This window comes from Amblyomma mixtum, chromosome 1 (genome assembly GCF_055824585.1).
Source record: "Amblyomma mixtum isolate Tamu chromosome 1, ASM5582458v1, whole genome shotgun sequence".
NCBI classification, from domain to species: Eukaryota; Metazoa; Arthropoda; class Arachnida; order Ixodida; family Ixodidae; genus Amblyomma; species Amblyomma mixtum.
The window spans coordinates 312656412-312679255 of record NC_143012.1 but is presented as its reverse complement, the minus strand read 5'-3'; the positions used below and the strand labels follow the sequence as shown (position 1 = coordinate 312679255).

Genomic DNA, 22844 nt, shown 5'->3' with positions numbered 1-22844 from the left:
GCAGTTGGTAAGTTTTGAGAAGTTCTGGAACAAAAGGGCAATAATAATTCTACATTGTGCGGATACATCGCAACTCAAGTAGTTGCCAAGCTTCACAATGCATAGCTTCAATGCTCATTATTGCTATTAGCTTTTAGCTTTTGTCACTAGATGGTGCCTGTGTTTCCAATTTCTTGGATGAAGCGGTAACAACGTTCCATTAAAACTTTCATATACAAGGAGTACGTCACTGTGCCTTGACAGCTTTGGGTGTGGCTGTGGAAACACAAATGGACGCTGCTCTATACCAAAACGTGTAATAACTGTCTGGTGGGCGAGACATATTAGTGTTTGCAAATCACGTTTGCTGGTGTGCAATTGCCATAGAGCTTGGTGATTATGGTTTTCAGCATCGGGATACATAAACACAGGTGCATCTAGTGATAAAAAAATTCTCAGTAAAAATCTTCTACAGTGTTTGTAACAAAACTGTTGCGGAATGAAGCACCTTAGATGATAAGTTTTACATTGTGTTAGAAAAGCTGTGTGTTTAAAATTCAGTAGTCAGTCCGTTTAATGAATTTACGGTAATGAATTGTCAAAAATTACCGGCAGAATTCATCTCTTCCCAGCATCACTTCTGTAGATGCCAGCTGCATAGTGGCGCCATCTCCCAATATCACAAGGCCATCCGAGGACGAGATGCGGAACACAAAATCAGCTGCATTTTCTGAATTGATCAAAGCTGTTGAATCCAACACACCATAGCTTCTCAACTGAAAAAAAAAAAAAAAAAAGAATTATTTGCAGTTTTGTCTATTCTTTCAACACGTGCTTTACAGATTTATTTCGATGTACACAGTTGTAGCAAGGATATGGAAAGCATGCTTTCCCATTACCGACCAATCCCATATATTGCTCAAGAAAAAAAGCTACACATAGTCCGTTGTGTGCAGCACAATTGTACAGTTTGCAAAAACAAATAAGTAAACAAGACTCACCTCTTCCAGAGTGTAAAACTTGGGGCACTGGCCATGCAGCGCGTCTCTGAGGGAGAGTCGTGGAGCCTTTGTGACCTTACGCAGGATCCAAAGTTTGCCTGGTTGAATTGCCTTCTTCTGGAACAAAGTTCGCGGACCAGCTGCAGCCTTTGTAGCCGCCAATGGTGTCTGAGCCTTGCTCGAAATAACTGCCTTGAATGGAGTAACAAAGTTTGGCGTCTTGACCACAGGCTTCAGCTTTGAAGAAAACATGGGAGATCCAACATGTCCAAGTTTGCTCAAACCAGACGCCGGAGTTCTCTTATCCAATGCGTGAAATGCCAAAGGATTAGTAGGTGTGTTGTGCTTTGATTCCTGCTTCAAGACCTCCTGCCTTGATTCAAGCACCTTCTGCCCTTTGTCGACACTGGACCCTGATGGTGTGTTGCCACAAACAGATGGCCTTTGAACACATTCACCGCCGTTTTGAATGTCTTCTCCACCATCAGGAGGAGCAACATTTCTCTCGGAAGAACAAAAGTCTAAAGAAGAGGCGTTGTTACACCCAGCACTAAGCATGGTTTTAGCATTCGCCAGTGAATTTTTTGAAACAGATACCGCTTTTCCTGATCCTGTTGTGAAGCCAGTAGACACCTTATCAACATTTTCTAGATTTGCAGCCTTCACAGAAGAGCCCTTCTCTCCAGAGTGGCTTCTTACAAAGTCAGACGACAGCTGGTCACCTGCTTCACTGAGAAGTGCCTCCACTTTTCTCATCGAGTCGGCCGAAACCTTCAATGGTCTACCAGATCCAGTTGTGAAAGATGTGGGGACAACCTTATGCAGGAATTCCTCAGATTTGTCAACGGTGACTTCAGAGAGAAGCTGACGGGCATGATTCAGGCCTTCTTCTTGTATGTAGACCGTCTTGCCTCCAGCTGTCATGAAGCCAGATGCAAATGAGCCATGCTGTTCCTTTGACTTTAATAATGAGTCGGCTGAGACATTCACAACCTTCCCCGTACCAGTCGTGAAGGATGTGGGCACAGCTACACCCTGTAGGCTTACTTGGGAGAGTGCAGTCGCACCTTTCGAGAGAACTTGGTGAGCGTGGTTGAGGGCATCTTCTTGTATATACACAGGTTTGCCCCCAGCTGTCGTAAAGCCTGATGTCACTGTACCAGGCTGAACTTTTGACCTGTCCAGTGAGTCAACCAAGTCGTTTTTCATCTCTCCAGCATCAGCGGTGAGCTCAGTCGGTACACTGTTCACCATCAATTCTTTACAGGCAGCTTCAGAAAAAAGCTGCCGTGCACGGCTCAGGCCTTCTTCCCGTATATAGACAGGTTTGCCTCCTGCTGTCATAAAGCCGGATGTCAATGGGCTATGGTGCTCTCCTGTCTTTGTTACCGAGTTAACGGATACATTCACCACCTTTCCAGCGTCAGTTGCAAAGGATGTGGTTACAGTTTCATCTCGCAAACCTGTTCGGGTCACTTCAGCAGAAACTTCAGACAGAACCCGTTGAGCATGGCTGAGGGCTGCTTCTTGAATGAACACAGGTTTCCCTCCAGCAGTCATAAAGCCTGCTGTGACTGTGCCAGGCTGCGTTTTTGGTTTCTTCAGGGGGTAAACTGAGTCATTCATCATCTTTCCAGCACCAGTCGAAGGTACAGGAGGCACAGTGTTCACTTGTGATTCTTCACAGGAAGTCAACGGGCTGTGGTGCTCTCCTGTCTTTGTTACCGAGTTAACGGATACATTCACCACCTTTCCAGTGCCAGTTGTGAAGGATGTGGTTACAGCCTCATCTCGCAAACCTGTTTGGGTCACTTCAGCAGAAACTTCAGACAGAACCCGTTTAGCACGGCTGAGGGCTGCTTCTTGAATGAACACAGGTTTCCCTCCAGCAGTCATAAAGCCTGCTGTGACTGTGCCAGGCTGCGTTTTTGGCTTCTTCAGTGGGTAAACTGAGTCATTCATCAATTTTGCAGCGCCAGTCGAAAGTACTGAAGGCACAGTGTTCACTTGTGGTTTTTCACAAGGGCCGTTAGGGCTAGCTTCAGAAAAAAGCTGCCGCGCACGGTTCAGACCCTCTTCTTGAATGTAGACAGGCTTGCCTGTAGCCGTTGTGAACCCACTCACAAATGTGCTCTGGCGTGGGCACATATGGCCTGACTGGGCCATGGGTGCTCTGTTACTGCCAAACTCAACAGAAGATGAATCCCGAGTGGCTTCAACACTGACTGCTACATTGGGCCCTTCCGCGTGGCCGCAGCGAGCTGTTTGACATCCATTGTCGGCACATTCAGAATGATGGACACCAATCTGCTTGTGGCTTTGCACGATGAATGCTTCGCCAAACTCGGAGGCTTCTACTAGACTTGCCACCTCATTGCCTACAGCGTCCAACTTTGACAGTGACTGTAAGCTTCTACTTTCGTTGCGGTCCACTGCGCTGCTTCTGAAGCCTGTTGGCTGTTGTTCAATCTTTGCTGTACCTCTTAAGGATTGATCAGCAGTTGAAAGCTTTCCTTTTGCAGCGGTGAGGGATGACTCCAGCACTGCAACTGGTTTTCCAGACCTAGCTTCAAAGCCAGTCGAAATCACGCAATCATTTCGTACCGCAATGTCTGCACTGCAACGTTTCCCAACTACACTCAATGGTTGGAAAACTTCAATTTCTTTCTTGAATGATGCTGGACTGCTGCTGTGACAGACGTCAAGGTGTGCTGAAAGTTGCTGCGTAACTGAAGCTTGTTTCTTCTCTGGTCTCTGTGAACTGCCTTCACTCCCAGTACTGCCAATGCCACAGTCAGACCGAGCTTCACTTCCAGAGGAAATGCACTGTGTGAATCCCACATCAGATGCCTCTATGCAAGCAATTGTGCTCTCAGCTACCTCAAACATCTGAGTGAGTGAAAGGTCAGGCCTTCCAGGACCACCGTCACTTTTGTCTTCAGAAAATGAGAAGTCCTTTGATGTGCTATCGGAAGGCTCACTGTGTGAGCTGGAATGTGTCACCACTGGACTGTTAAGTGTTGTCACAGCAGGTGGCATGGCTAGGACTTTTAAAGCTGTTACGCTTTCTTTCCTCAGAGCAGGTCTAAAGCAGTTGCTTGTCTGGTACATCACAGGGGCTGGGAATGTTGTGGCATCCATTTTAGGAGCAGGACTACGGGTTTCCACTACAGTGAGCTGAGCCTTTTGACAAGCAGCTTCATCAAATGACATGAAACATTCATTTTTTCCCATATCAGCATCGTCATGGAAGAGCTGCACATCACCACGGTTGAGACATCTTTCAGCTCTCGCTTTCAAAATGCCATGGCCTATTGAACTCGATGAATGCCGTGAGCCTGCTTTTGAAGAGTCAAAAGAGTCATCAAGGCAGGGCTGGGATTCTGCTTCAGCACCAATGTACTTGTCAGACTTGTTGACACTGACAGATGAAGTCTCTTTTCTCGGGCTCTGAGAAACGAGAGCAGGATTTTCTTCTCTGTCAGACAGGACATCTTTGAACTCCTCGTCTTCCAACATATCTTCGCCTTCAAATGATACACTTTGTTTGTTCTTTCCTGGCAGATGAAACAAGTTCCTTGGAGCAAACTGTCAGTGCAGAAAGCGAGAAAAAAGGGTATGAGTAAATGATTATGTTGGCAAACTTAAGCTTACCACAATGCTATTATGTTTAGTAAGACTTTCCCCCATTCAATGCAATTGTTATGCAAATTAATGCACATATAGGCTATCCCACCTCAACTCCACTAAAATTTAAAAAAAGTGGAGGGGACACTTAAGCTCTGCCTATGATACCTGGGAGTCCTCGTACCACTTTTGACACAGTGGTGCAGCGGTTAAGCGATGAGCCATTGTACTGCAATGGCAGGCGCTGCCACCGGTGGGGCTTGTGTGACCCAGGTTGCTCTCACCGAGCTACCTCTAGTGATCAGTCATTAATTCAACTTCCACCTGCCATAGTGTGCAGTTTGCTCACAATCCGGTGGGCAGGTTGTGATGACGCCACAAGGTTACGTGGCCTAGGCAGCCCACCTGCCTCCTAGGTTGCTTCTCTGGGGATTTTTTGTGGATTTTTCACTCACGGTCAATGATGCCGATGACGAGGCAGGATTTTCTACAATACGAGCTTCTTAACACTAATCACAAATGAGAAATTTGTGACCAATGGCATCCCGTAACAGTGTTCTTTACAATCTGATTTTCTTGCAGTTTTTTATGTTTATCAGATAAAGCTCACAAAGACAACGTTGCAAACGTTCACATCCCACAAAACCAGTGGTCACAAATGTACACCAAGATAATAAGTATGTTGTGATTTTAAAACCTGTCCAAGGAAAGGAAAAACAATGGATGGGAAGCAGAGAGGTGACGGATGAAAGCACATAAGGAAAAGCATTACTCAAGTAGGCTTTTAATCTTGCTGTGCGAAGCTAGGCTTCCCAATCTTGATGTCATGAAGATATGCTCTTGAAGCTAACATTACGAAGTGTGGACAGCTCTTTAAGAACCCCCATGTCAGAAAAAACTGTCAGGTGTCGGCGACCATTTGAAGCCTCGCAGCCAGAGCAACCGGCTTCTCTGGCAACCATGGAGTTCTTTCCTTCCATGTCTGGCAACCTAGGTCATGCAGCCTTGTGGCGTCATTGCAACCTGCCCATCGCATTGTGAGCAAACTGACCACAGTGGGAGGTGGCAGTTAAATTAATGATTGGTCACAAGAGGTTGCTCGGGAAGAGGAACCTGGGTCGCACAAGCCCCACCGGTATTGAGAAGCTTTACATACCGGTGGCAGCACCTGCCATTGCAGGGCAGTGGCGCATCGCTTAACCGCTTCACCACTGTGCCAGGAGTAGCGTGAGGACTCCCAGTGATCTATGAATATAGAAGTAGGCAATGACCAATTCTGCATATATGGAAATTAACCCATTACACTTCCGTGTCATACCCTTAAGGCGCGCTTAAATAACCCCTCCCGTTTTTTTTTTTTTTCCCCCGCAATAAACTGCACACGGAAACAAGAAAAACAAAGGAAAAGAAAAAGCTGCCACACAGCACTGAAGATGAGGGCACTTATTTCAGTTTCTTGGCCTTTCCGTTTTTACTGAAAAAGGGACAACAGCCAAAGGGTTGTAAATGCTTACATTCGATGTTTCTCTACATTGCATACAACTTAGTAATAATATCTGTGGCAATTCGACGCATAAAAAGACAGCTAAATAACTGTATTTAGTAAAGCAACATGAAAAAGTTATCACAGCCTGCACAAAGTAACATCTATGAACATGTAGTTTGCGCCATTAATTTAGAGATCCTATAGATTTTCTTATTATTATTATTATTTTGAAACCTAGGAGGCATTCACTTAGGCAAACTCTATATGCGCAGCCAAAAACTTCCAGATGAACAAAACACTGACCAGCTTAAAGTGCAGTTGATGCTCGCTACATCAGATCGGGATAAAATATACAGCCAGATATAACGGACAATATGGCTAATTTTGTTTGGTCACCACACATTTTAAATCCAAAATGCTTCAGTTTAACTGACCCGGTTACAACAGACCATTGTTTACACTGGACAAAGTTTGTGGCAAAATTTGATCCCGAACACCTTTTACAATGGGCATTTACAATGGACTTGAAATACTTAAGATAATCCATTACTCCAAAGATAGCATCAAAGTTACTAAGAGTGATGACATAACTGTATGAACAAAATCTCTGGCAAAAGCAAATGGCTAGTAAAAAAAACAACCAGCTTGACCTCAAAGATCGTAAAATGTAGTTCGTTAGAGTGGCTCTTTGAGCAGTTAGCCTTACTACTTACCACCATCTAATGCTTGTGAGAGTATCAACACAACCCTAATTACACTTACCACTTTGCCATCTTGTTGGCACCCTGAAAAAAAAAAAAAGCGCATGGACATCAGTGCTTTAATCCAGAATTTGGTTACAGCAAACTTTAGAGGAATCAAATTTCAACATACGAATGCTTCTGTGTGGTGGTGTCTCCAATGACGGAGACCATAGTGGGCTTGGAGTGGTTGTGTTTACCCCAAGACTTTGCGGGAACGTTTTTGGCACACCTGGGGTCTTGAAAACGTTCGCCCTGCAAATACATTATTTTTTTTTATTGCCTCTATAACTCCGTATCCACCTCCTTAAATGTACAGTCTTTGTCAAAAGTTTAGAGCCCAGGGGGTTTACTTCTTAGCCTTGCAGTGGGACTCCTGAATCATTCTGGGAAGTCCTACTCATTGCAGGAGACAGAACCGGAAATCTTCTTACCCAGGGGAAATTTGGAGCGCTGGAGACGCATCACGAACCACACAGTGAGGCTCAGAAGCAAACCCCCTGTGCTCCAAACTTTTGACAAAGGCTGTACTCTGAAACACCTTCTAAGAGGAGCGCATCAACTCACTCAATAACTACAGCGTGTTGTCATGAACACCTAAGCCAAATAATACACTTCTACATGCAGCAGAGTACCCACAATAGCGAGCAGAAGTTTGGAGCCCTTTCCGGTAGCTTTTTCATGCTCGCATGCTACTGCATAAGCCGGTCAAGAGATGGCTATTGGTTAGATTCGTTCAGACGTCAGGCTGCTACCATGGCCGCTATCAGTCAGCCTTGTTGCTCTGGTGGGTCAGGAAGCATCTCCCCTGGGAGAATTCCCGTGCGTGTCGGCTGTGGAGCCGGCAGAGAAGCGCCGACCTTTCAGCGTGCAAAAAATGAGAGGTTTGGGGAAGGTACACAGACGCTGAAATTCAAATTTTCGCTACAGATAATTCAGCTTCAACAAACAAAGAGTGCACAACGAAGGGGAAAGCCTCAGGGTGTTGGTCAACATTTCGACAAGTGGGCTTGTCTTCGTCAGGGCAAAGCGTTCATCATTGGCGTGGTTTAAATAGGGACTTCCTCCGAGACGACGACAAGTCGCTTTTGTCAAAAGTTGGCACGCACCCTGAGGCTCTCCCCTCCGTTGTTCACTTTGTGTGTGTCAAGAAACCATTTGCCTGCCCTCTCTCTACCACGGTCTTGAGCTTCTACAAAGTGCATTAAAAAAATTCTTGCTGCAGTATATTCACGAAGTGGCATCTTTTAGCATCCCAAGCATACTACAACTTTATTGAGAGCCCCTTTAAATTGTGACATGCTGAAGTAATGCATGACCAGTAGTATCTTGAAATAATACTAACACTGCACTGCCACAAGGCTTGCACTATCACTGCACAACCAACAAGGCAACAAGAAAGAAAAAAAATAAGAACTCTAGAATATTTAATTTATGTTTCACTCTAAATATACTGCGATTCCAAACTAACACTGGCACTTCATTTAATTTGTAAAGCGCAGACACAAAATTTTACTTTGACACGATTTTAAATAAGGCAGGAATGCATAAAAAATGTAATTACCCATTGGTTCCCACTAGAAATAAGAAAAACTAGGAGAAAATTTTGTTTAAGAATGATAAGCTGCAATATGGTGTAAGACACACATATAGAAACAAAACTGTGACAGGCAAGCAGGTCAGCATGCTAAGTAAAAACCCAATCAGCTCTAAAATAAGTCTTCCATGAAAAATAAATGTACACAATGATATCAGCATGTCCCAGTCAGCCTCTAACAGTACCCAAACTGGTGACACTCTGCTAGACTGAAGGTGACCCAGATCCTCAATTTTTGAGCACTGGTGGTATGAACTTTTAGATCTTCTGCCATAAGTGATCCCAAAGCCCTCTGTAAATGTAGTACAAGCCCTGACACTCTATTTTTTACAGCTTACAGTGTTGTAATAATGCTAAAATAAAATATCTTTTATAAGTTGGTCACGCTTCACCAAAGTTTAGTCTGCCATACTAGTTCTCGTTGAGTCAGGCTATGTATGAATCATTAAACACAATAGGCTACAGAGTTTTAAACGGGACTGCGCTCCTTTCAGGGGCTTAAGATGAGTCTTAGAAGTCATACAGTACTAGGAGTCTGTAATAACTATCAGGTAACAAGATAGGTGTGCTACCTTCTTTTTAAAAGAAATCAAGAAACGAAAATAAGTAAACATCTTGTTACCTACGCTATGCCACACTTCCAGTGCCATACTTTCAGGCTATGCCATACTAACAGTACTTTCAGTTTGCCTCGTACGCTTCCATCTAAACTGGTAGGAAAAAAAAAGTTTCTCACAAGGTGATTGTAGGCTACACACTCTCCTTGCCAAAGAATAGAAGTGCATCAACTGAATGGAACTTGACAGGTGCTAGACAACAGAAAAAGGACGCACTGAAACTTCAGTGGGCATTTAAAACAGTTGCCCGAATTAAATTTAACCATGGCAAGCACACACTACCCCCTTTTTGAGCTGCTGCAAGCAAGCGGCAGTATATGCAACAAACTTTAAAACGAAACCTGACAAAAATAATGGCTCCTTTTACCAGCACTACTGTGAAATAAAAAATTATTTATACTTTGAATATTTAGTAGACTAAAACCTAATTACCTTAGGTCCAATGCCACCTGAGCAGGCAATTTTAGAGATTGCTCATTTAAACCCTTTGTTCAAGAGAAATACATGAAAACCCCACAGAATATTCAAGATATTTAAGCAGAATTATGACAACACACGAATACAATTCCTCAGGTTGCACGACACAGAACCGAATTGGATTACGCTCAATCCTAGCAAACCTTCAAACAAATGCCTCTGTTCCGCAACAGAGATCTGCAACATAAGCAAATACTTTCTGCTGCTTAATACTAATAGTGCCTCAGCAATTCTTGATTTCCATGCATATACTAGCTGTATCTGGTGACATCAAGTATAATAAGTGCAGCACCAGCATCTGGCTTATTTTGTTTCATACTTTTCTTGAGTGTGTTCTGCAACTAGCAGGATGACGAACAAAGAGCTAAAATTGGGCATGAATACACCAACAGACTGATGAAATGTTCCTCAGCCTCTTTCAGAGAGCGATTCAAGAACCAGCTGCTGATGACATACTCACAACATGGTGTGCAAGCTGCCATGAATGACAACACAACACAAGATCCCAGCACACTACACTCTTTCCCACCCCAGCATTAACTACAATACACTTCAGGACGGGACATGTGTGTTTCTAGTCGCATGATAAAAGTACCACACCTACACGAAACTGCTCAAATAAACTGTGTTGTTTATGGGCATCTAATATGGCTATGCGCCAAAGACAACCTTCTGTCCTTGCGGGCTTTTGCCCATACCACAGGCGTCGACTGATGCATGTGAACTTTTTTTTCTTGCTCCCCCACCCAATAAAGAGGCCACAAAGCTACCCTGATAGGTTTCAATCTGCAATGACTTTTTTTTCTCCCAGTTCTTTTATCTCGATTTGGAGTTGAGAGTATTTCAAATAAACAAAATATCATGCACGCTCAAGAAACTCACGCAGCTGGCGAAGGTAATAGCGGTGTCCACTCCAGCAGGCTGGTATTAAGCTGGCAGGTGGAGGCTGGTGTGAGCACGGCAGACTTTGGTGACCCAGCTTTGTCGCGTGACGAGCACGGTGATGCTAGCGGGGTAGACGGGTGCGAAGAGACGCTTCCACTGCTCTGAAAATCACTGCACTCCGAGATTTGAGAAGCTCTCTCCTTGCTGAACCAGTCCGTATCGATTGGGCCCAAATCTGCAAATGACAAGTGTAGATGTTAAGACCGGAGCGAATGAATATTGACACTCGATCTAGTGTGCATAAAACATTGGTCATACCTTTCGAAGTATTGGAAACAAACGCCTCAAATAAAGACACGTGGCTGTCATCGTCGTCGTACATATAAAACCGTGCTTCGTTTCGAAGTTCATCGAGGCTCATTTCTGCGGTGAACGTATTTTGATATTGTGTATTCAGAGCTCAAAAATAACTATGTCGTCACAGTGTATTTTGCAAAACGCAATGACAGATAGTCTGGACGGTAATTTCAGAACCAAAGCTTCCTGGTCCTGACGCCGAAAAATGACATTATGGCATGGCTCCAAGTTTGACATGTGCACCCCTGGCCGAAATTCCAGAAAGGCAGCGCTGCACGAGTCAAGCTAGTAACTGAAATAAAAATGACAAGCAATCACGTCACCGTTAAAAAACACAGAAATGTTGATGAGTACCGAGCACCGCAATCAAATCAAAGCATGTATAGAGTTCGAAAACAAAGCGACGCCACAGGTAACAACACAACCTGGCAAGTTAGAGCGCGCCAAAGCAGCCGAAAAACTGCTGATGAGATGGTGATGGCGATGGTGCCGATGCGTTAGCGATGTCTTTCACTATGTCTTTTGCAAGATCCGTCACAGCCCGAACTCTTGGAATAAAAATAAATAGAGGAATAAAGCGAAAGAAAGGAATGCTTATTGAACTCCTTGCCCAACTGAGCTCTGGTTCTGAAAAAAGCCTTCGCTCTTCGCCTGTGGTACGCCTTCCTTCTTTCCTCCATGGGCTAGGCATCCCCACCAGCACATTTTCCCTACTCATCCCTGTTTCTCACTCCTTCTCTCAGCGTTTTAAATGAAAATCATAGAGTTGCAGAGTGTGGCGGCGTGCGCACCTGGAACTCCTTGCGTAGAAACTGATACAGCGAGTAACAAATTGTAGTAATTTAAAACTTGGCTGAGCAAGATAGTTAATACGCTTTGGCTGTTTTGGTTTGGTTATGCGTTATCCGCCACCGATCAAGGTCATACTCCGGCGAAAAAAACTTGCGAAAAACTGAAGAACACATGAGAACTAGGACCGATAAATAGGAGAAACAACGAAGCACACACGTACTAAGCCAAAAAGTAATGGGCCCTCAGTTCCTCAGTGTACGTTGTAGTCGTGTTCTTTCAGACCATGGAGGAAGGAAAGAATTCCTCCATGTTTCAGACCACGACCTCCTCTGTTTAGCTATATTAGCTCTATGGTTTCAGACATGGAGGAAGGAATGGTTTCAGACATATGTGCTTTCTATTTGTATTTGATGTTATTTTGTTGTCGCTCTTTCATAATATTTTTCTTTTGGACTTCGTGGTGATGCGACTTGCACAGTAAGGAAACCAGCGAGTTCCAGAGCTGTGCGTCTGCAAAATCTCTACGTCTCTACTTTATGGCTAAAACGTAGTTTGAAATGCGGCCGAAAAGTGGCGCTAGCATATTATTTGTTGGGAAAGAGAAAGAAAAAAGAGAGAGGACCCAACGCCCGCCGACGCCCAACCCGACTACTGACGCTGCAGGCATTAAGCTCAAACGGGCGCTCACTCATTTCGCGCATTCTCCGTACTGGGGATGTTGTCATAGCGCCGTTAAAATTTCCGCCTTAAAGCCCAAGGTTTCCTCAGTATGCCCGCAAGTAGCAGTTCCTTCGTGACACAGCTACGAAATCTAAGTGCATTGCTTCTTAAACTAGCTGTCTAGTACACTTTACAAGGCATTCCGAAGGCGTCAACGATGGCTCAGCCGGTGGCGCTTGTCCGCGTACCGTTTCGGATATTTGCGGTGGTCACCGTGCTGTTTCCCTTTTTTTCATTCGTCTTCTGTGTTTTGTGGTCGCTGATGTTTAACTTCGCTGCGGTCACAGCAACTCACTGTGGGGTATGCATACTTTCTGCATGGTTTTTTCTCAGTTTAGCTTCGCGCGTTAACGCTCCACGATTGTCTTCCTGTGTGCATCGCGGAATGTGTTACTTCGGCTTGAGACAGACGTCCACATGTAGCTGTGGACCGGCTACCGTCGTTTGCATGTGTAGCTGCTGATCTCCACACGCTGCCACTGCCCTTCCCACTTTTCTCTTAGCGATCGCCTGCCCGCGGTTTGGAGACAGGTGTTCTTAACAGTTGTGTCCGCTTCGCCCTCGCTGCTGTTTCCGGCTTTGTTTTGCGGCTTATGGTGCAGTTAATTTAATTGAGCGCAGTAGCTTTTTCTCTGCGTGTGGGAAAAGCTGCACACGCTCGATCGTGCCACTGTTCTGAAATGCATCTCTCGGTGGGCGCGAACAAAAGTGCGCATGGTATTTAACTAAGGGCGGCAAAATGATACCGCTATATTAAACGTTGAGCTGAGTGTGTATCATTTGAATGTAAAAGTTGTGAAAGGGTAAATTCTGTTTGTAAACTTAATGTGGCAGAACTAAATTTCGTCATTCAAGCGCATGTTGCAATATGACATGGGTTAAAAAAAAAAAAAAAACTTGCAGAGGTCATGAGCCAAAGCACAGTGCTTTTTATGGTGAACGTTTGCGGGAGCAAGACTACTGAAACCAACCCTTTGATAGAGTGTGTCCTGTTAGTGGCAAAAGGATACTCCTGGATCACTGCTCTTTTTTTTTTCACTGCTTTACATGCTGTTTAGCCACTGTAGTGGAACGTGCAACCATTTTACAGCATTTTAATAAAGGATACGCTAATTAACACATTACAATGGGACAACAAAATGCTAAAGAAACACGGAGAACAAAGCACTGCGAAGTATGACTTCCTTCTGTTTCGTACAACATATTTCCTTAATATATCTTAGTTTCCGTCTTGTATACGGGAGGTGTGGGTTCAACCCCCAGTGCTGCCAGCAACCGACCGGTGATACTATGCGTACAAGCTTTCCCCTGGCCTGGTGCTCAGCACCTTGTCCGTGTTCGTTCTTCATTCGTCCTGTCCACTTTTGTGTCATTGAAACGCTTGGAAAATGGGACTGACCCCACCTTGTGTAGATGGAAGATACATTGTGCTCTTTTGCCATTGTGCCATTGTGCTCTTTTGGCCCTTGTGCCATAAAAATAAGTCATCATATTTTTATTCATGCCAGATGTTACCTCTCCTGAAGTTGCACTGCATGCTGTAGTGAAGCTCGACTAAGGCATTTGGCATTGAAGAATCGCAGGTTACCTTTATTTATAACTTTAAATGCTGCCGTGCAGTTTTGTGATAGCTCTTTAATTTATTTGTGATGTAAAACCCTGCATATTATTTCTTCCGGCTTATTACTGCACAGAGTATTAGCTTTGCACTTTTGTGTTACACTCTGTTCCTGAACTGATGTTGCAGGTGGCAAATTTTCTTCCGTCCATCAGCGCAGCCATAGGAGGCCACACTCCACAGCGCTACATCTGGCGTTCTGGTATTGCGCTGCACACTGCACCTAGGCTGCTCGTTAGTGTCATGTACTATCGCTACTACCAAAACATGCTCGACATGCAGCATCAGTATGTTGCCCGAGTATCCTGGTGCCTGAACACTGTCGAGATCCTTTGTCTGCTGGGCCTTACAAATGTTTCATCTACTGAAAACTATGGCAAGTTTTCACGTTTTTCTTTTTTTTTTCCATGGTTTTGTAGATTACCTTAGCAGTTTGGAACTTAGCCGAGTGCCTGGCAGTTTAAATCATTAGGCACACTGAGAGACACGGAAAGAGGCCTTTCAGATAGGAACTGCAAGTAACCGTGTGCATTCTCCCATAACATAACACTCTGTTCAAATGTCTGTTGGTTTTGTGAACAGAAAAGTTTGTGGCTTCTTTATGCACATACTGTTATCCTTGGAACCACAAGAATATAAATTGGCATTTAGAGTTAGCTGACCCCGCAGAATGTTTATGATCAGCAGCTGTTATCAAGAAACACCAAGGTTCACCAGGTGCTGAAATTGCAGTTCTAATACAATACTGCTGTGAAGTGTGTTTGCATGCTGAATAGAGGCGCTGAGGTAAACGAGCTAAGTGAAATAGGTTTCTCTAGATGCAACATACAGGGCCAGATTTTTATTCCTTTTATTTTGCTGTCAAATAAAGTGAATTGTGGCCTACTGGTACTAGTTTACGAGTTCTTAGTCAACGAGTATAACAAATAAAGCATACATCTTCCTTTTGTACCATTCCAGTTTTGCTCTTAAGTGTAAGAAAAAAATCATGAAAAACTGAGAGCCTAATTTTTCACTTATTACTTTTTTTTTCTTTCTTGCAGCTGCCCATGAAAAGATGTTCATAACGTTTGTAACTTGTTCACTTTTGTACATGATATTGTGCTGTGTTATGCCAGGCCTTGGGAAAAGACGCTCACTCTCGACAATGGTAAGCACAACTACTGGCCGCAGTCATGATCACCCTCACTTATTGTGTTCGTTTTTGTTCTCTCTGCAGGAAGCATATTCCCTGAAGGTGAAAAAGCGGCTCACAGCAGTGTCCATCGTGCTTTCCATTGTGTGCTGCTACTTTTTTGTTCGACATACCAAGCACTGTGAACCAGGAAGTAAGTGCAGCTCATTGACAGTTTAAGTAAAGCGCAGTTACCTAGTGAGATTGGAAGTTGTGATCATTGTTCACGTTGTCAGCAATTAAAGGTGAATAATTTGTTTTATGATGTAAGCGCCTCATGATGAGAGATGACTTCATAGTTTGCGCATAATTCATACATGAAGCACCGTGGCGCTCTTTGGAGCCTCCATATGCAATACCTTGCTTCTGTGATCAACAGAAGTGTCCGAACAATTCTTGTTTTTAGACAGAAAGCAATGTTGGTGAGCTTCACAGAGCTTTGAAGTCCACTAACAGTTGGTGCGCAGCAACTGTGTCATTTAGACTGGGGGTGGTACTGGCTTCTGTTAACTGGGATGTCTGAGACTGGGGGTGGTACTGGCTTCTGTTAACTGGGATGTCTGAAAGTGAACACAAATGAGTAGTCGCTTTACTTTTTTTATGTGAAATAAATGCAGATAGCTTCTACAGCATGTACGAAAGCAGGGAGATTTGGCAGAATGCTGCAAGATATCTTTTCATGTTTATGGCATGAAATTCTGCTAGTGAGAATGTAAATTGAACGCTTTGAACACAGTTGAACAATCCGACAAGATTGTTAGCTGTTGTGTACTGTGAGACTCTGAGCAACTACCATGCATATTCCCATTCTGTTGATGGCACAGCACCACAACTTCTGGTTGCACGTCACAGCTTGTCTTGCACCTTTCGTAGGAGCGATTTTGGCTCAGAAGCACGTAAACACAGGACCTAAAGAGTAACGTATGCACAAGGAAGGAGAAGGATCATAAATAATTTGTGTGCAGTTATTTTTTAGCGTAGAAAATTGAGAGAAAAACGTCGTTTGCTATGGGGGAGTTCAGTTTGGTGTCCAAAAATGTGGAGCTTATCGTCTACGACACAGCACTGATAAAAGGGCTTTCACCTAATGTTGTTATCAGTTCTCCTGAAACCCTCCTTTTTGCTGCTGGGTGGCACTGCTTAACCAGAGGTTGTGGTTCCGTGCTGATGACAGGACAGAATCGCACATGTGCCACCAGCCGCGATGTGCTAGTCTTGGCTTTTGCTCAGAGATAAATGGTGTTGTGTACAAATGGTTACCTGTTGCTGGCAGTTCATGGTGCTTGTACACTTTTTCTTCTTTTTCAGTGTACACGCTGTTTGCTGCTGCCGAGTACATAGTGGTGCTATGCAACATGGGTTTCCACATGACAGCCTATTGGGACTTTGCTGACAAGTCGTTTTATGTTTCAGAGCTCCCGCGTGAAACTGAGGAGGACAAGGTCAGCTGAGCGGCTGGCACATAGCGTGCTGGCAGATCTCTTAAGATGCCCTTATTCCCGTTTAATAGCAAGTAATGGGTGGCCTGGCTCTGCTTATATTTATATGCAGTGTTCATCAACAACTATGCATTCCCGGTTTGTACGTACGCTCTATGCCAACTCCATGGTGATCTGAGTTTTCATCTGTCTGCGGTCTTTCCAGCATGTTTGCCTAACCATTACTTTCATGGGATGCTAGTTGGAAGCAGGCAGAAGTGATGTGATGCCACACTGAATGTGCCAAGCTCTGTCTTGGAGCAAACCTCCATCAGCTTGCAGCTTTAAGTATATGGGCTGTCCATGGAGCAAGCAACTTGGCATGCCACGAAGGCTGTGGGCAGTGTCTGACCCTGACAAAAAGCTATATGTCCATGGCAGGTTTAAGAATCTACCCATTGTACTAGATAAGGTATTGTTGTTTTTGGCCTGCTCATTGCAAAATTTTTTTACAAAGCAGCGGTGACACAGAATCAAGCATACCAAAATGCAACCGCTCGCAGAGAGGTCTTTGGCACTGAAAGCAATTATGTTTTTAAAGGTGAAAAGGTTGCAATATTGAAGGAAGGCTTCATTTTTTCTCAGGTTTGGCTGTGGCACACCAAGCCAAAAACAGATGGTGTGAGAGGAGCAGGTTAAATGGAGAGCCTTGTTTAACATCTGAATTCGATAGTCATTGCTGCTGTAGAATGCATTTCGTAGCAATGTGAAATTAATTTCACTCTTCACTTGATTCTGCGCTTTTGTTCTCATTAGAATATTCCTTATCTTTTGTTGACAGCGACTCTTGGAATTAAAGAGCAGTAAGCAGGGAGCAGCTTAACTAGAACCAGTCTCGGTGAAGATTGCCTAGCATTTCGGAGCTGAATTGAACTCGTTCTTCATCTGTGCCATGCATGTTTATTTGTAGCATTCGTACTGGTTTATTGAGCCAGAGTTTTTGAGGGGCGAGTTAATGCATTGCTATTGAAGCTAAAAGGCATGAATAAAACACAAAAGAACTAAGCATGAAGAAAAGGCACACCAGACGGTTGTGCATATTAGTATTATTATTATTTTTTTTTTTGTGCCTAGTTCTCTTGTCTGTGTGTTCATATCTCCATTCATGCCTCTTTGGCCTTTAGTAGTAGGATAACTGTTGAGTTTTATGTCCATTGTTTGCACAGTGGTCCACACACGCCTGTCTAGAGCGCTTGAACGGTGCATGTCTTTAAAGGCTGCATCGGACCCATCAGGCAGCGGCGATTGTCATAAATGCACAACAGAGCGCACTGTTCGAGCGCTGTAGACAAGTGTGTGGACGACTGTACTAGGCAGCACATTTATAGACTTGCCAGTGCGCCAGATATGCCAGGGTTCAAGGAAAGATTACCTATTTGATTAGTTTTCAGGTTGACAGTAGGTTCGTTTTAAGGTCAGAAGTGCGGTTGTGGCCCACAGTGTAGTCTGCAAGAGCATTTTGCTGAAGTCATTTTCTGTTTTAGCTTCTCGACGGCAGAAATCACTTCTGTGGTGGTCTGCGAAAAAGAGGCTGAGATCACCTTTGAATCGTTGAGGGGCCTTCATTGAGATCTCGGGATATTGTTGCCCTCTGCCTATATATATATATATTTTTATTTTTCCCCATCATATAAGATTTCTTGAGCTATGCCATCGCCTCCTCTGTTTTTTTCAATGCCAGCTGCATCGCTTGCTTTGCAGTGGGAGTCCTATGGGCGCCTTAGTTCATTTAGTTGCCGCCAACGGTGCGAGCCATGTGGAGTGACTACTTGCACTGATTTCTGGGGCTGCTGGCGGCTGTCTCAGTTCATCCACGTTCCATTGTGTGGTGCCACCAATAACCGTGGAGATGGTGCGCAGGCTAGTTGACGGGAAAGAGTAAGAAGGTTAGGAGAGTGCCTTGATCGGTCAAATGAGCTGTACCTGACTGGCATTAAAACGATAGAGGGACATAGGCCATAAAATATTATGGTTCATACCACTGAAAGACCACTTACAGGCATGTGCTTTTGCATACAGTCTAGCTTTGAAAAAAAAAGTCGTCATTTCTAACTACGTTCGAGCTCACATGGCTCTTCCTTGCCTGCTGTGAGAGGTTTCTTGAGAAGTTTGTGTAGTGTTCTGTTTGAAAGCTTTGGCGTGCACACATAGTACAAGAATATACGTGGGTATGAATTTTTTTGCCAAGTGCTGGACGCTTATCTTGTGGGGTGCAACATAGTTCGGACAGCACACTACTTAAGATGACCATTGCAGAGTAAATGCAAGAGGATCCCACGTTTTTAGTAGTTCTAACATGAAGTTGCCAAGTTGATTGTAGAGAACGAGGATTTTTATAAAGGAGGTGTGAATCTGTTAAGACAGCTTTGCTTTGACAAATGCTAGGCAAAAGTGATAAAATGTTCGTTTCAGTGTTGCGGTAGCTATTTTTTTGATTATTTTCAGAGTTTCTTTGAAGGGATAGCAGTGGTCCTCTTTCTGATATCAAGTCTTTTCGTATAGAATTTACGTTTTTCATGACATTTTTAAAGCGGTTGTTAGTGCTAATGCTAAGTATGTATGTGGCCGCCTTCATAGGGGGCAAGCTGTCGGCTGTATATTATTTTGATTACCCAGTGCCTTCGGAGACTTTTGCATTCTTGTGTTTTTAACTTGTGGTTCATTAACTTTACCTGTGAACTGACTGCCGCATTCATCTTTGTACAAGCAGCATCACAAAACTTGCTATCGCTGAGATTTACTCGTATGATCTTGTACAGTGCCGAAGCCGATTTATGCTAAAAGCTCGGAGAAAACAGCCAAACTTGTGTACAAGCCAATATTTATTAGAAACAGAGAGCCACATTTAAGTCTGGAACTTTATGGCAGGTAAATATTTTGGCTAATGGTAGTGTTGGGTAACGATAAATAATTGTTGTTGCATTCCAAGCGCATCTGCTATCCTACTTTGCTCTTCGTGCACTCATTTTTTTGTATAGCGGCTGTTGCACAGAACGTCATGTTACTTTTGCAACAAGTACGCATTGCGCATGTTGGTGATGCTGCACATCTCGGGTTAGGAATGCATGTCTTACGTGAAATTTTTTAGATGGCACCTGAAATGCGCTTTTTACTTATGTCAAAAGAACTTCAGGGCACTTGAAGGTACTGCAGATTTTGGGCATTTGTTAGATCTTTCATTTGGTGGCGTAGCAAATATGTTTTGCTGCTCTTTTTTTGTGTGTGTTTTTGGTACAAGGTGGTGGTGCGTGACTGCATACAGGTTCTGTTTTTCTTGGTTATTGCTCTTTTGTTTGTTGCTTCGTTTGCTTTTGTTTGTTGTTAGTGGTGGTGTCCTGTACTTTCAGTGGCCTTTTGTATGGTGTTGGTGGATTATCTTGGCTAGCACCTTATCGCTGTAGTTGGGGTCAGAGCATGATCTGGTAACGGCCAGCTGCTGTGAACCGTCATGTCCACAATTTGAAGCATTTGGCAGGTTGTGAGCACCCGCGACTCTAGTCACCACAATGGCCTCTTGATTTTTGGCCATTATTGCGCGCTAGCTTTTACTTTTTGCTTCATTATGACTGTGCATGACCCCAATATATGAGCGGAAAGGTGAGGTACACTGTAATCAAAGCATTTCTGAAATCATTGAAAACGTTTTATGCAGCAGAAGCAACACTCTGCTTGCTTGTCTGGTGAAAAGTGCCCAGGGCCAAGCAACTGTCAAATGAATCTCTGCAAGTTCAATCTTTCTTGAGAATAGGGTATTCTTGCTTTTAGGGAATGCTAATTGCTGGCACATGCCAGCAGCTTGGGGTTGTGGTTTTGAGCCGAGGAAGTATTCTCAGGGAGGCTTGCTTAGCCTGAAAACTGAAAACAAATGATCTGGGGCATTTTCTGCATCTGTTAAGATGACCATGTGATTATGAAAAGGTGATCATTTGCATAGCCATGGCTATGTAAATAATCATCTTTTTAATTTTTTTTTATTGGACTGTGCCTTGTTCTAGTTTTAATGTCAAGTACAATGTGTAGTATCAGGCATTTTCTGTTTCATTTTAAATATTAGCCTTCAATTAAGCACTTCAGGTATTTTGGTGTGGAAATTGTCTGGCTTTGTAAATACTGAAGGTTTTAATTGTGGCCATGGGCTCACATGTTGTGGTAGGCATTAAATTTGTGTTGCTTTTAAAAGCTTTTCAAAGTGTAAACATTGAGAACCTGATCAGAATTTATGCTCAAGTCGCATCTTTGCAGATCTTGCCGTTTAATGTGCGTTACTGAAGAAGTATAGTGAGCGACTAATCTACTATGAACAACTGGTTAACGTACGCCTTACTTTCTGAAGCTGCTGTTTGTGCAGCCATTGCAACTTTTCAAACCTGTTGCTTGTTTCACTAACATTTTTTCTTGGAACACCTGTCTTCAATGGAAAAATTCTGCGAGCCTAGTACGGTCAGTGAATGCAATGCAGTAATGTGGGCATGCAACCTTCTTTTGAATTCTGCATTGTTGTAGTGCGTATGCCTCAAAAGTTACTCAAGAAATGGTAGTACTGCAGGCACTGCTACGGCTTTTATCAGAAAGCATCCTTTCAGGAGAAGTCCTCCCAGAGGGCGCCATGTATGTCCAAATACACCAGAGGTTGAGCTTTCGGGACATCACACCTCAGTTGTTGATGGCCGTAGAGGTGCCCACGGTTTTCAAAACACTGATGCCACAGAAAGCTTAAAATGCAGGCAAAGATCCACAGGTGGTTGAAACTAATCTGGTGATCTCCACTACAGCCTGTTATAGCCCATGGGTAGCCTTCATTCGTTAAGCGCCCGTACAGTGTACCTTACCATACCGTGCTGAGGAATGAAAGTTGTGCTCTGCACTTCCCTACGAGACCTGTGCAATGTACACATCAGGGTCAGACAGTGAGAAAATTAACCGTTTTCATGGCTGCTGTGTTCCGAAAACTTTTTTGGGTGCCTGCACATCATCTCCCTTTGGGCCCCCAAAATTTGTTTACTCCAAGTTTGTTGCTTTCATAGTTGCATGCTTTGAGAAACTGTTGAATGCCAAAGTCCGGTTTTTTGCGTGCCTGAATATGCTATTGTGCGTAACTTCATAGCACTGTGGCAAATTGTCATCTTCTTCTGGGGTGCTGTAAACGTCCAATAATAAAAGAGCTTGGTCTCGCTTTGCATACAAGACTATCTGTTTCGTGCCAGACCTCGTTAACAAATTTGGAAATTGAATGTGTGTTTAGTTTATTAGGCTTAGGAGCAAGTAATTTCGTGCCTATCTCTATTGCTGGACAAGCGGTTGATTACGGACATGCCCGTGAAAAGTTATACGAACACAAGTTCCAGCGAGGTCTGTATGTTAGCATACGAGAAAGTAGGTGACAAGCATTTACCGATTTTTATTTTTGTCTTGTCTTACTATCACACTATCACACTTATATAGGTTGTCAGGAACATTAATCTCGTGATCCCACAATTTTAGTTGGCAACAATGGCTATAGCAGCAGTCAACGGGACACAAACTAATCACTGTTTTATTAAATACTGGAAAAGGATGATGCTCATATTACCAAACCTCACCTTTTCAGTTTTCCTTCGCTGCTTATCGTATGGTATGTGGTTCATGACTCAATTTGATTTGCTTCACTCTCCCTATTGCAAAAGTACCAGATAAGCATATGCAGACGCAATTTCAATCATACACTATCTCCTTGCAGGAACCACTGTTGACAATGAACCAAGAAGTTTGATCGATTGCAGCGAAGAAATCTCGGGAGCATTAATAACAGCATGTTAGACAAGACCAAGTGCTCTGGCAACATCCCCATAGCCGAAGTGTGCCCCATCTCACTCATCACTACATTTCGGGCAAACAGAACACAAGATGATGCTGAAATTTCTAGCGTTGTGCCTTTCACAAGAGGTGTACCTGAGGGACCTACATGATTGCAAAATTGCTTTCACGCCTGCGAATAAAACCCTTTAGGCTTCCCAATGTTACTGAAGGATTTCAGGAGTCAAAGTTGCCTGTTTTTTGAGATTGAAATTATGTCCTGTGATAAAGTTAAGGCAACGGCAGTGCTCTTGTACTTGTTATTGCTTTCATAAATGAATGGTCATTTGTAAAACTTGTATAATAAAGCTAATTTACATATAGGGCTTTTTTTTAGCTGCCTTTTTTTTTTTTAAAGTGGGAAATGTGTTTATAAAGGTATGTGTTGCAAAGCAATGGCAAAATGAAACAAGTTGCACTGTTTCATTATAACATCGGCACATAGTGAAATGCACGTCTTGCAC

General features: G+C 43.6%; 2 protein-coding genes across 4 annotated transcripts in view; one reads left to right on the top strand and one right to left on the bottom strand.

Moving 5' to 3' along the window:
- LOC149372463 (uncharacterized) overlaps window positions 1-11544 on the bottom strand; it is a 32464-nt gene extending 20920 nt beyond the window's left edge. The window contains exons 1-6 of the mRNA XM_089566953.1: window positions 10728-11544; window positions 10407-10644; window positions 6967-7088; window positions 6856-6878; window positions 981-4568; window positions 589-755 (exon numbers count right to left, since the gene is read on the bottom strand). Coding sequence (XP_089423079.1) covers window positions 589-755; window positions 981-4568; window positions 6856-6878; window positions 6967-7088; window positions 10407-10644; window positions 10728-10830 — 4241 coding nt within the window. The 5' untranslated portion in view covers window positions 10831-11544. The remainder of the gene's footprint in view (window positions 1-588; window positions 756-980; window positions 4569-6855; window positions 6879-6966; window positions 7089-10406; window positions 10645-10727) is intronic.
- A 670-nt stretch (window positions 11545-12214) lies between these two features.
- On the top strand, window positions 12215-22706 carry LOC149372462 (acyltransferase PGAP2-like). 3 transcript variants are annotated; one of them, XM_089566950.1, is made up of 7 exons: window positions 12215-12579; window positions 14026-14272; window positions 14940-15046; window positions 15116-15224; window positions 16379-16512; window positions 19308-19416; window positions 22265-22706. In XM_089566950.1, the coding sequence occupies exons 1-6, from the start codon at window positions 12436-12438 to the stop codon at window positions 19395-19397; spliced, it is 831 nt and encodes a 276-aa protein (XP_089423076.1). In that variant the 5' UTR covers window positions 12215-12435; the 3' UTR covers window positions 19398-19416; window positions 22265-22706. The 3 variants fall into 3 exon arrangements, with proteins under 3 accessions (XP_089423076.1, XP_089423077.1, XP_089423078.1); XM_089566951.1 differs by lacking the exon at window positions 19308-19416 and adding an exon at window positions 22136-22159 and having other exon boundaries at window positions 12216-12579; XM_089566952.1 differs by lacking the exon at window positions 19308-19416 and having other exon boundaries at window positions 12218-12579.
- Window positions 22707-22844: the final 138 nt, after the last annotated feature.

Excerpts from the sequence above, each read along its gene's own strand:
- LOC149372462 (XM_089566950.1), top strand. The coding sequence starts at position 12,436 with ATGGCTCAGCCGGTGGCGCTTGTCCGCGTACCGTTTCGGATATTTGCG. Across the intron at positions 14,273-14,939 it reads TTCATCTACTGAAAACTATG|CTGCCCATGAAAAGATGTTC; the intron begins GCAAGTTTTCAC and ends TCTTTCTTGCAG. Across the intron at positions 15,047-15,115 it reads GACGCTCACTCTCGACAATG|GAAGCATATTCCCTGAAGGT; the intron begins GTAAGCACAACT and ends TTCTCTCTGCAG.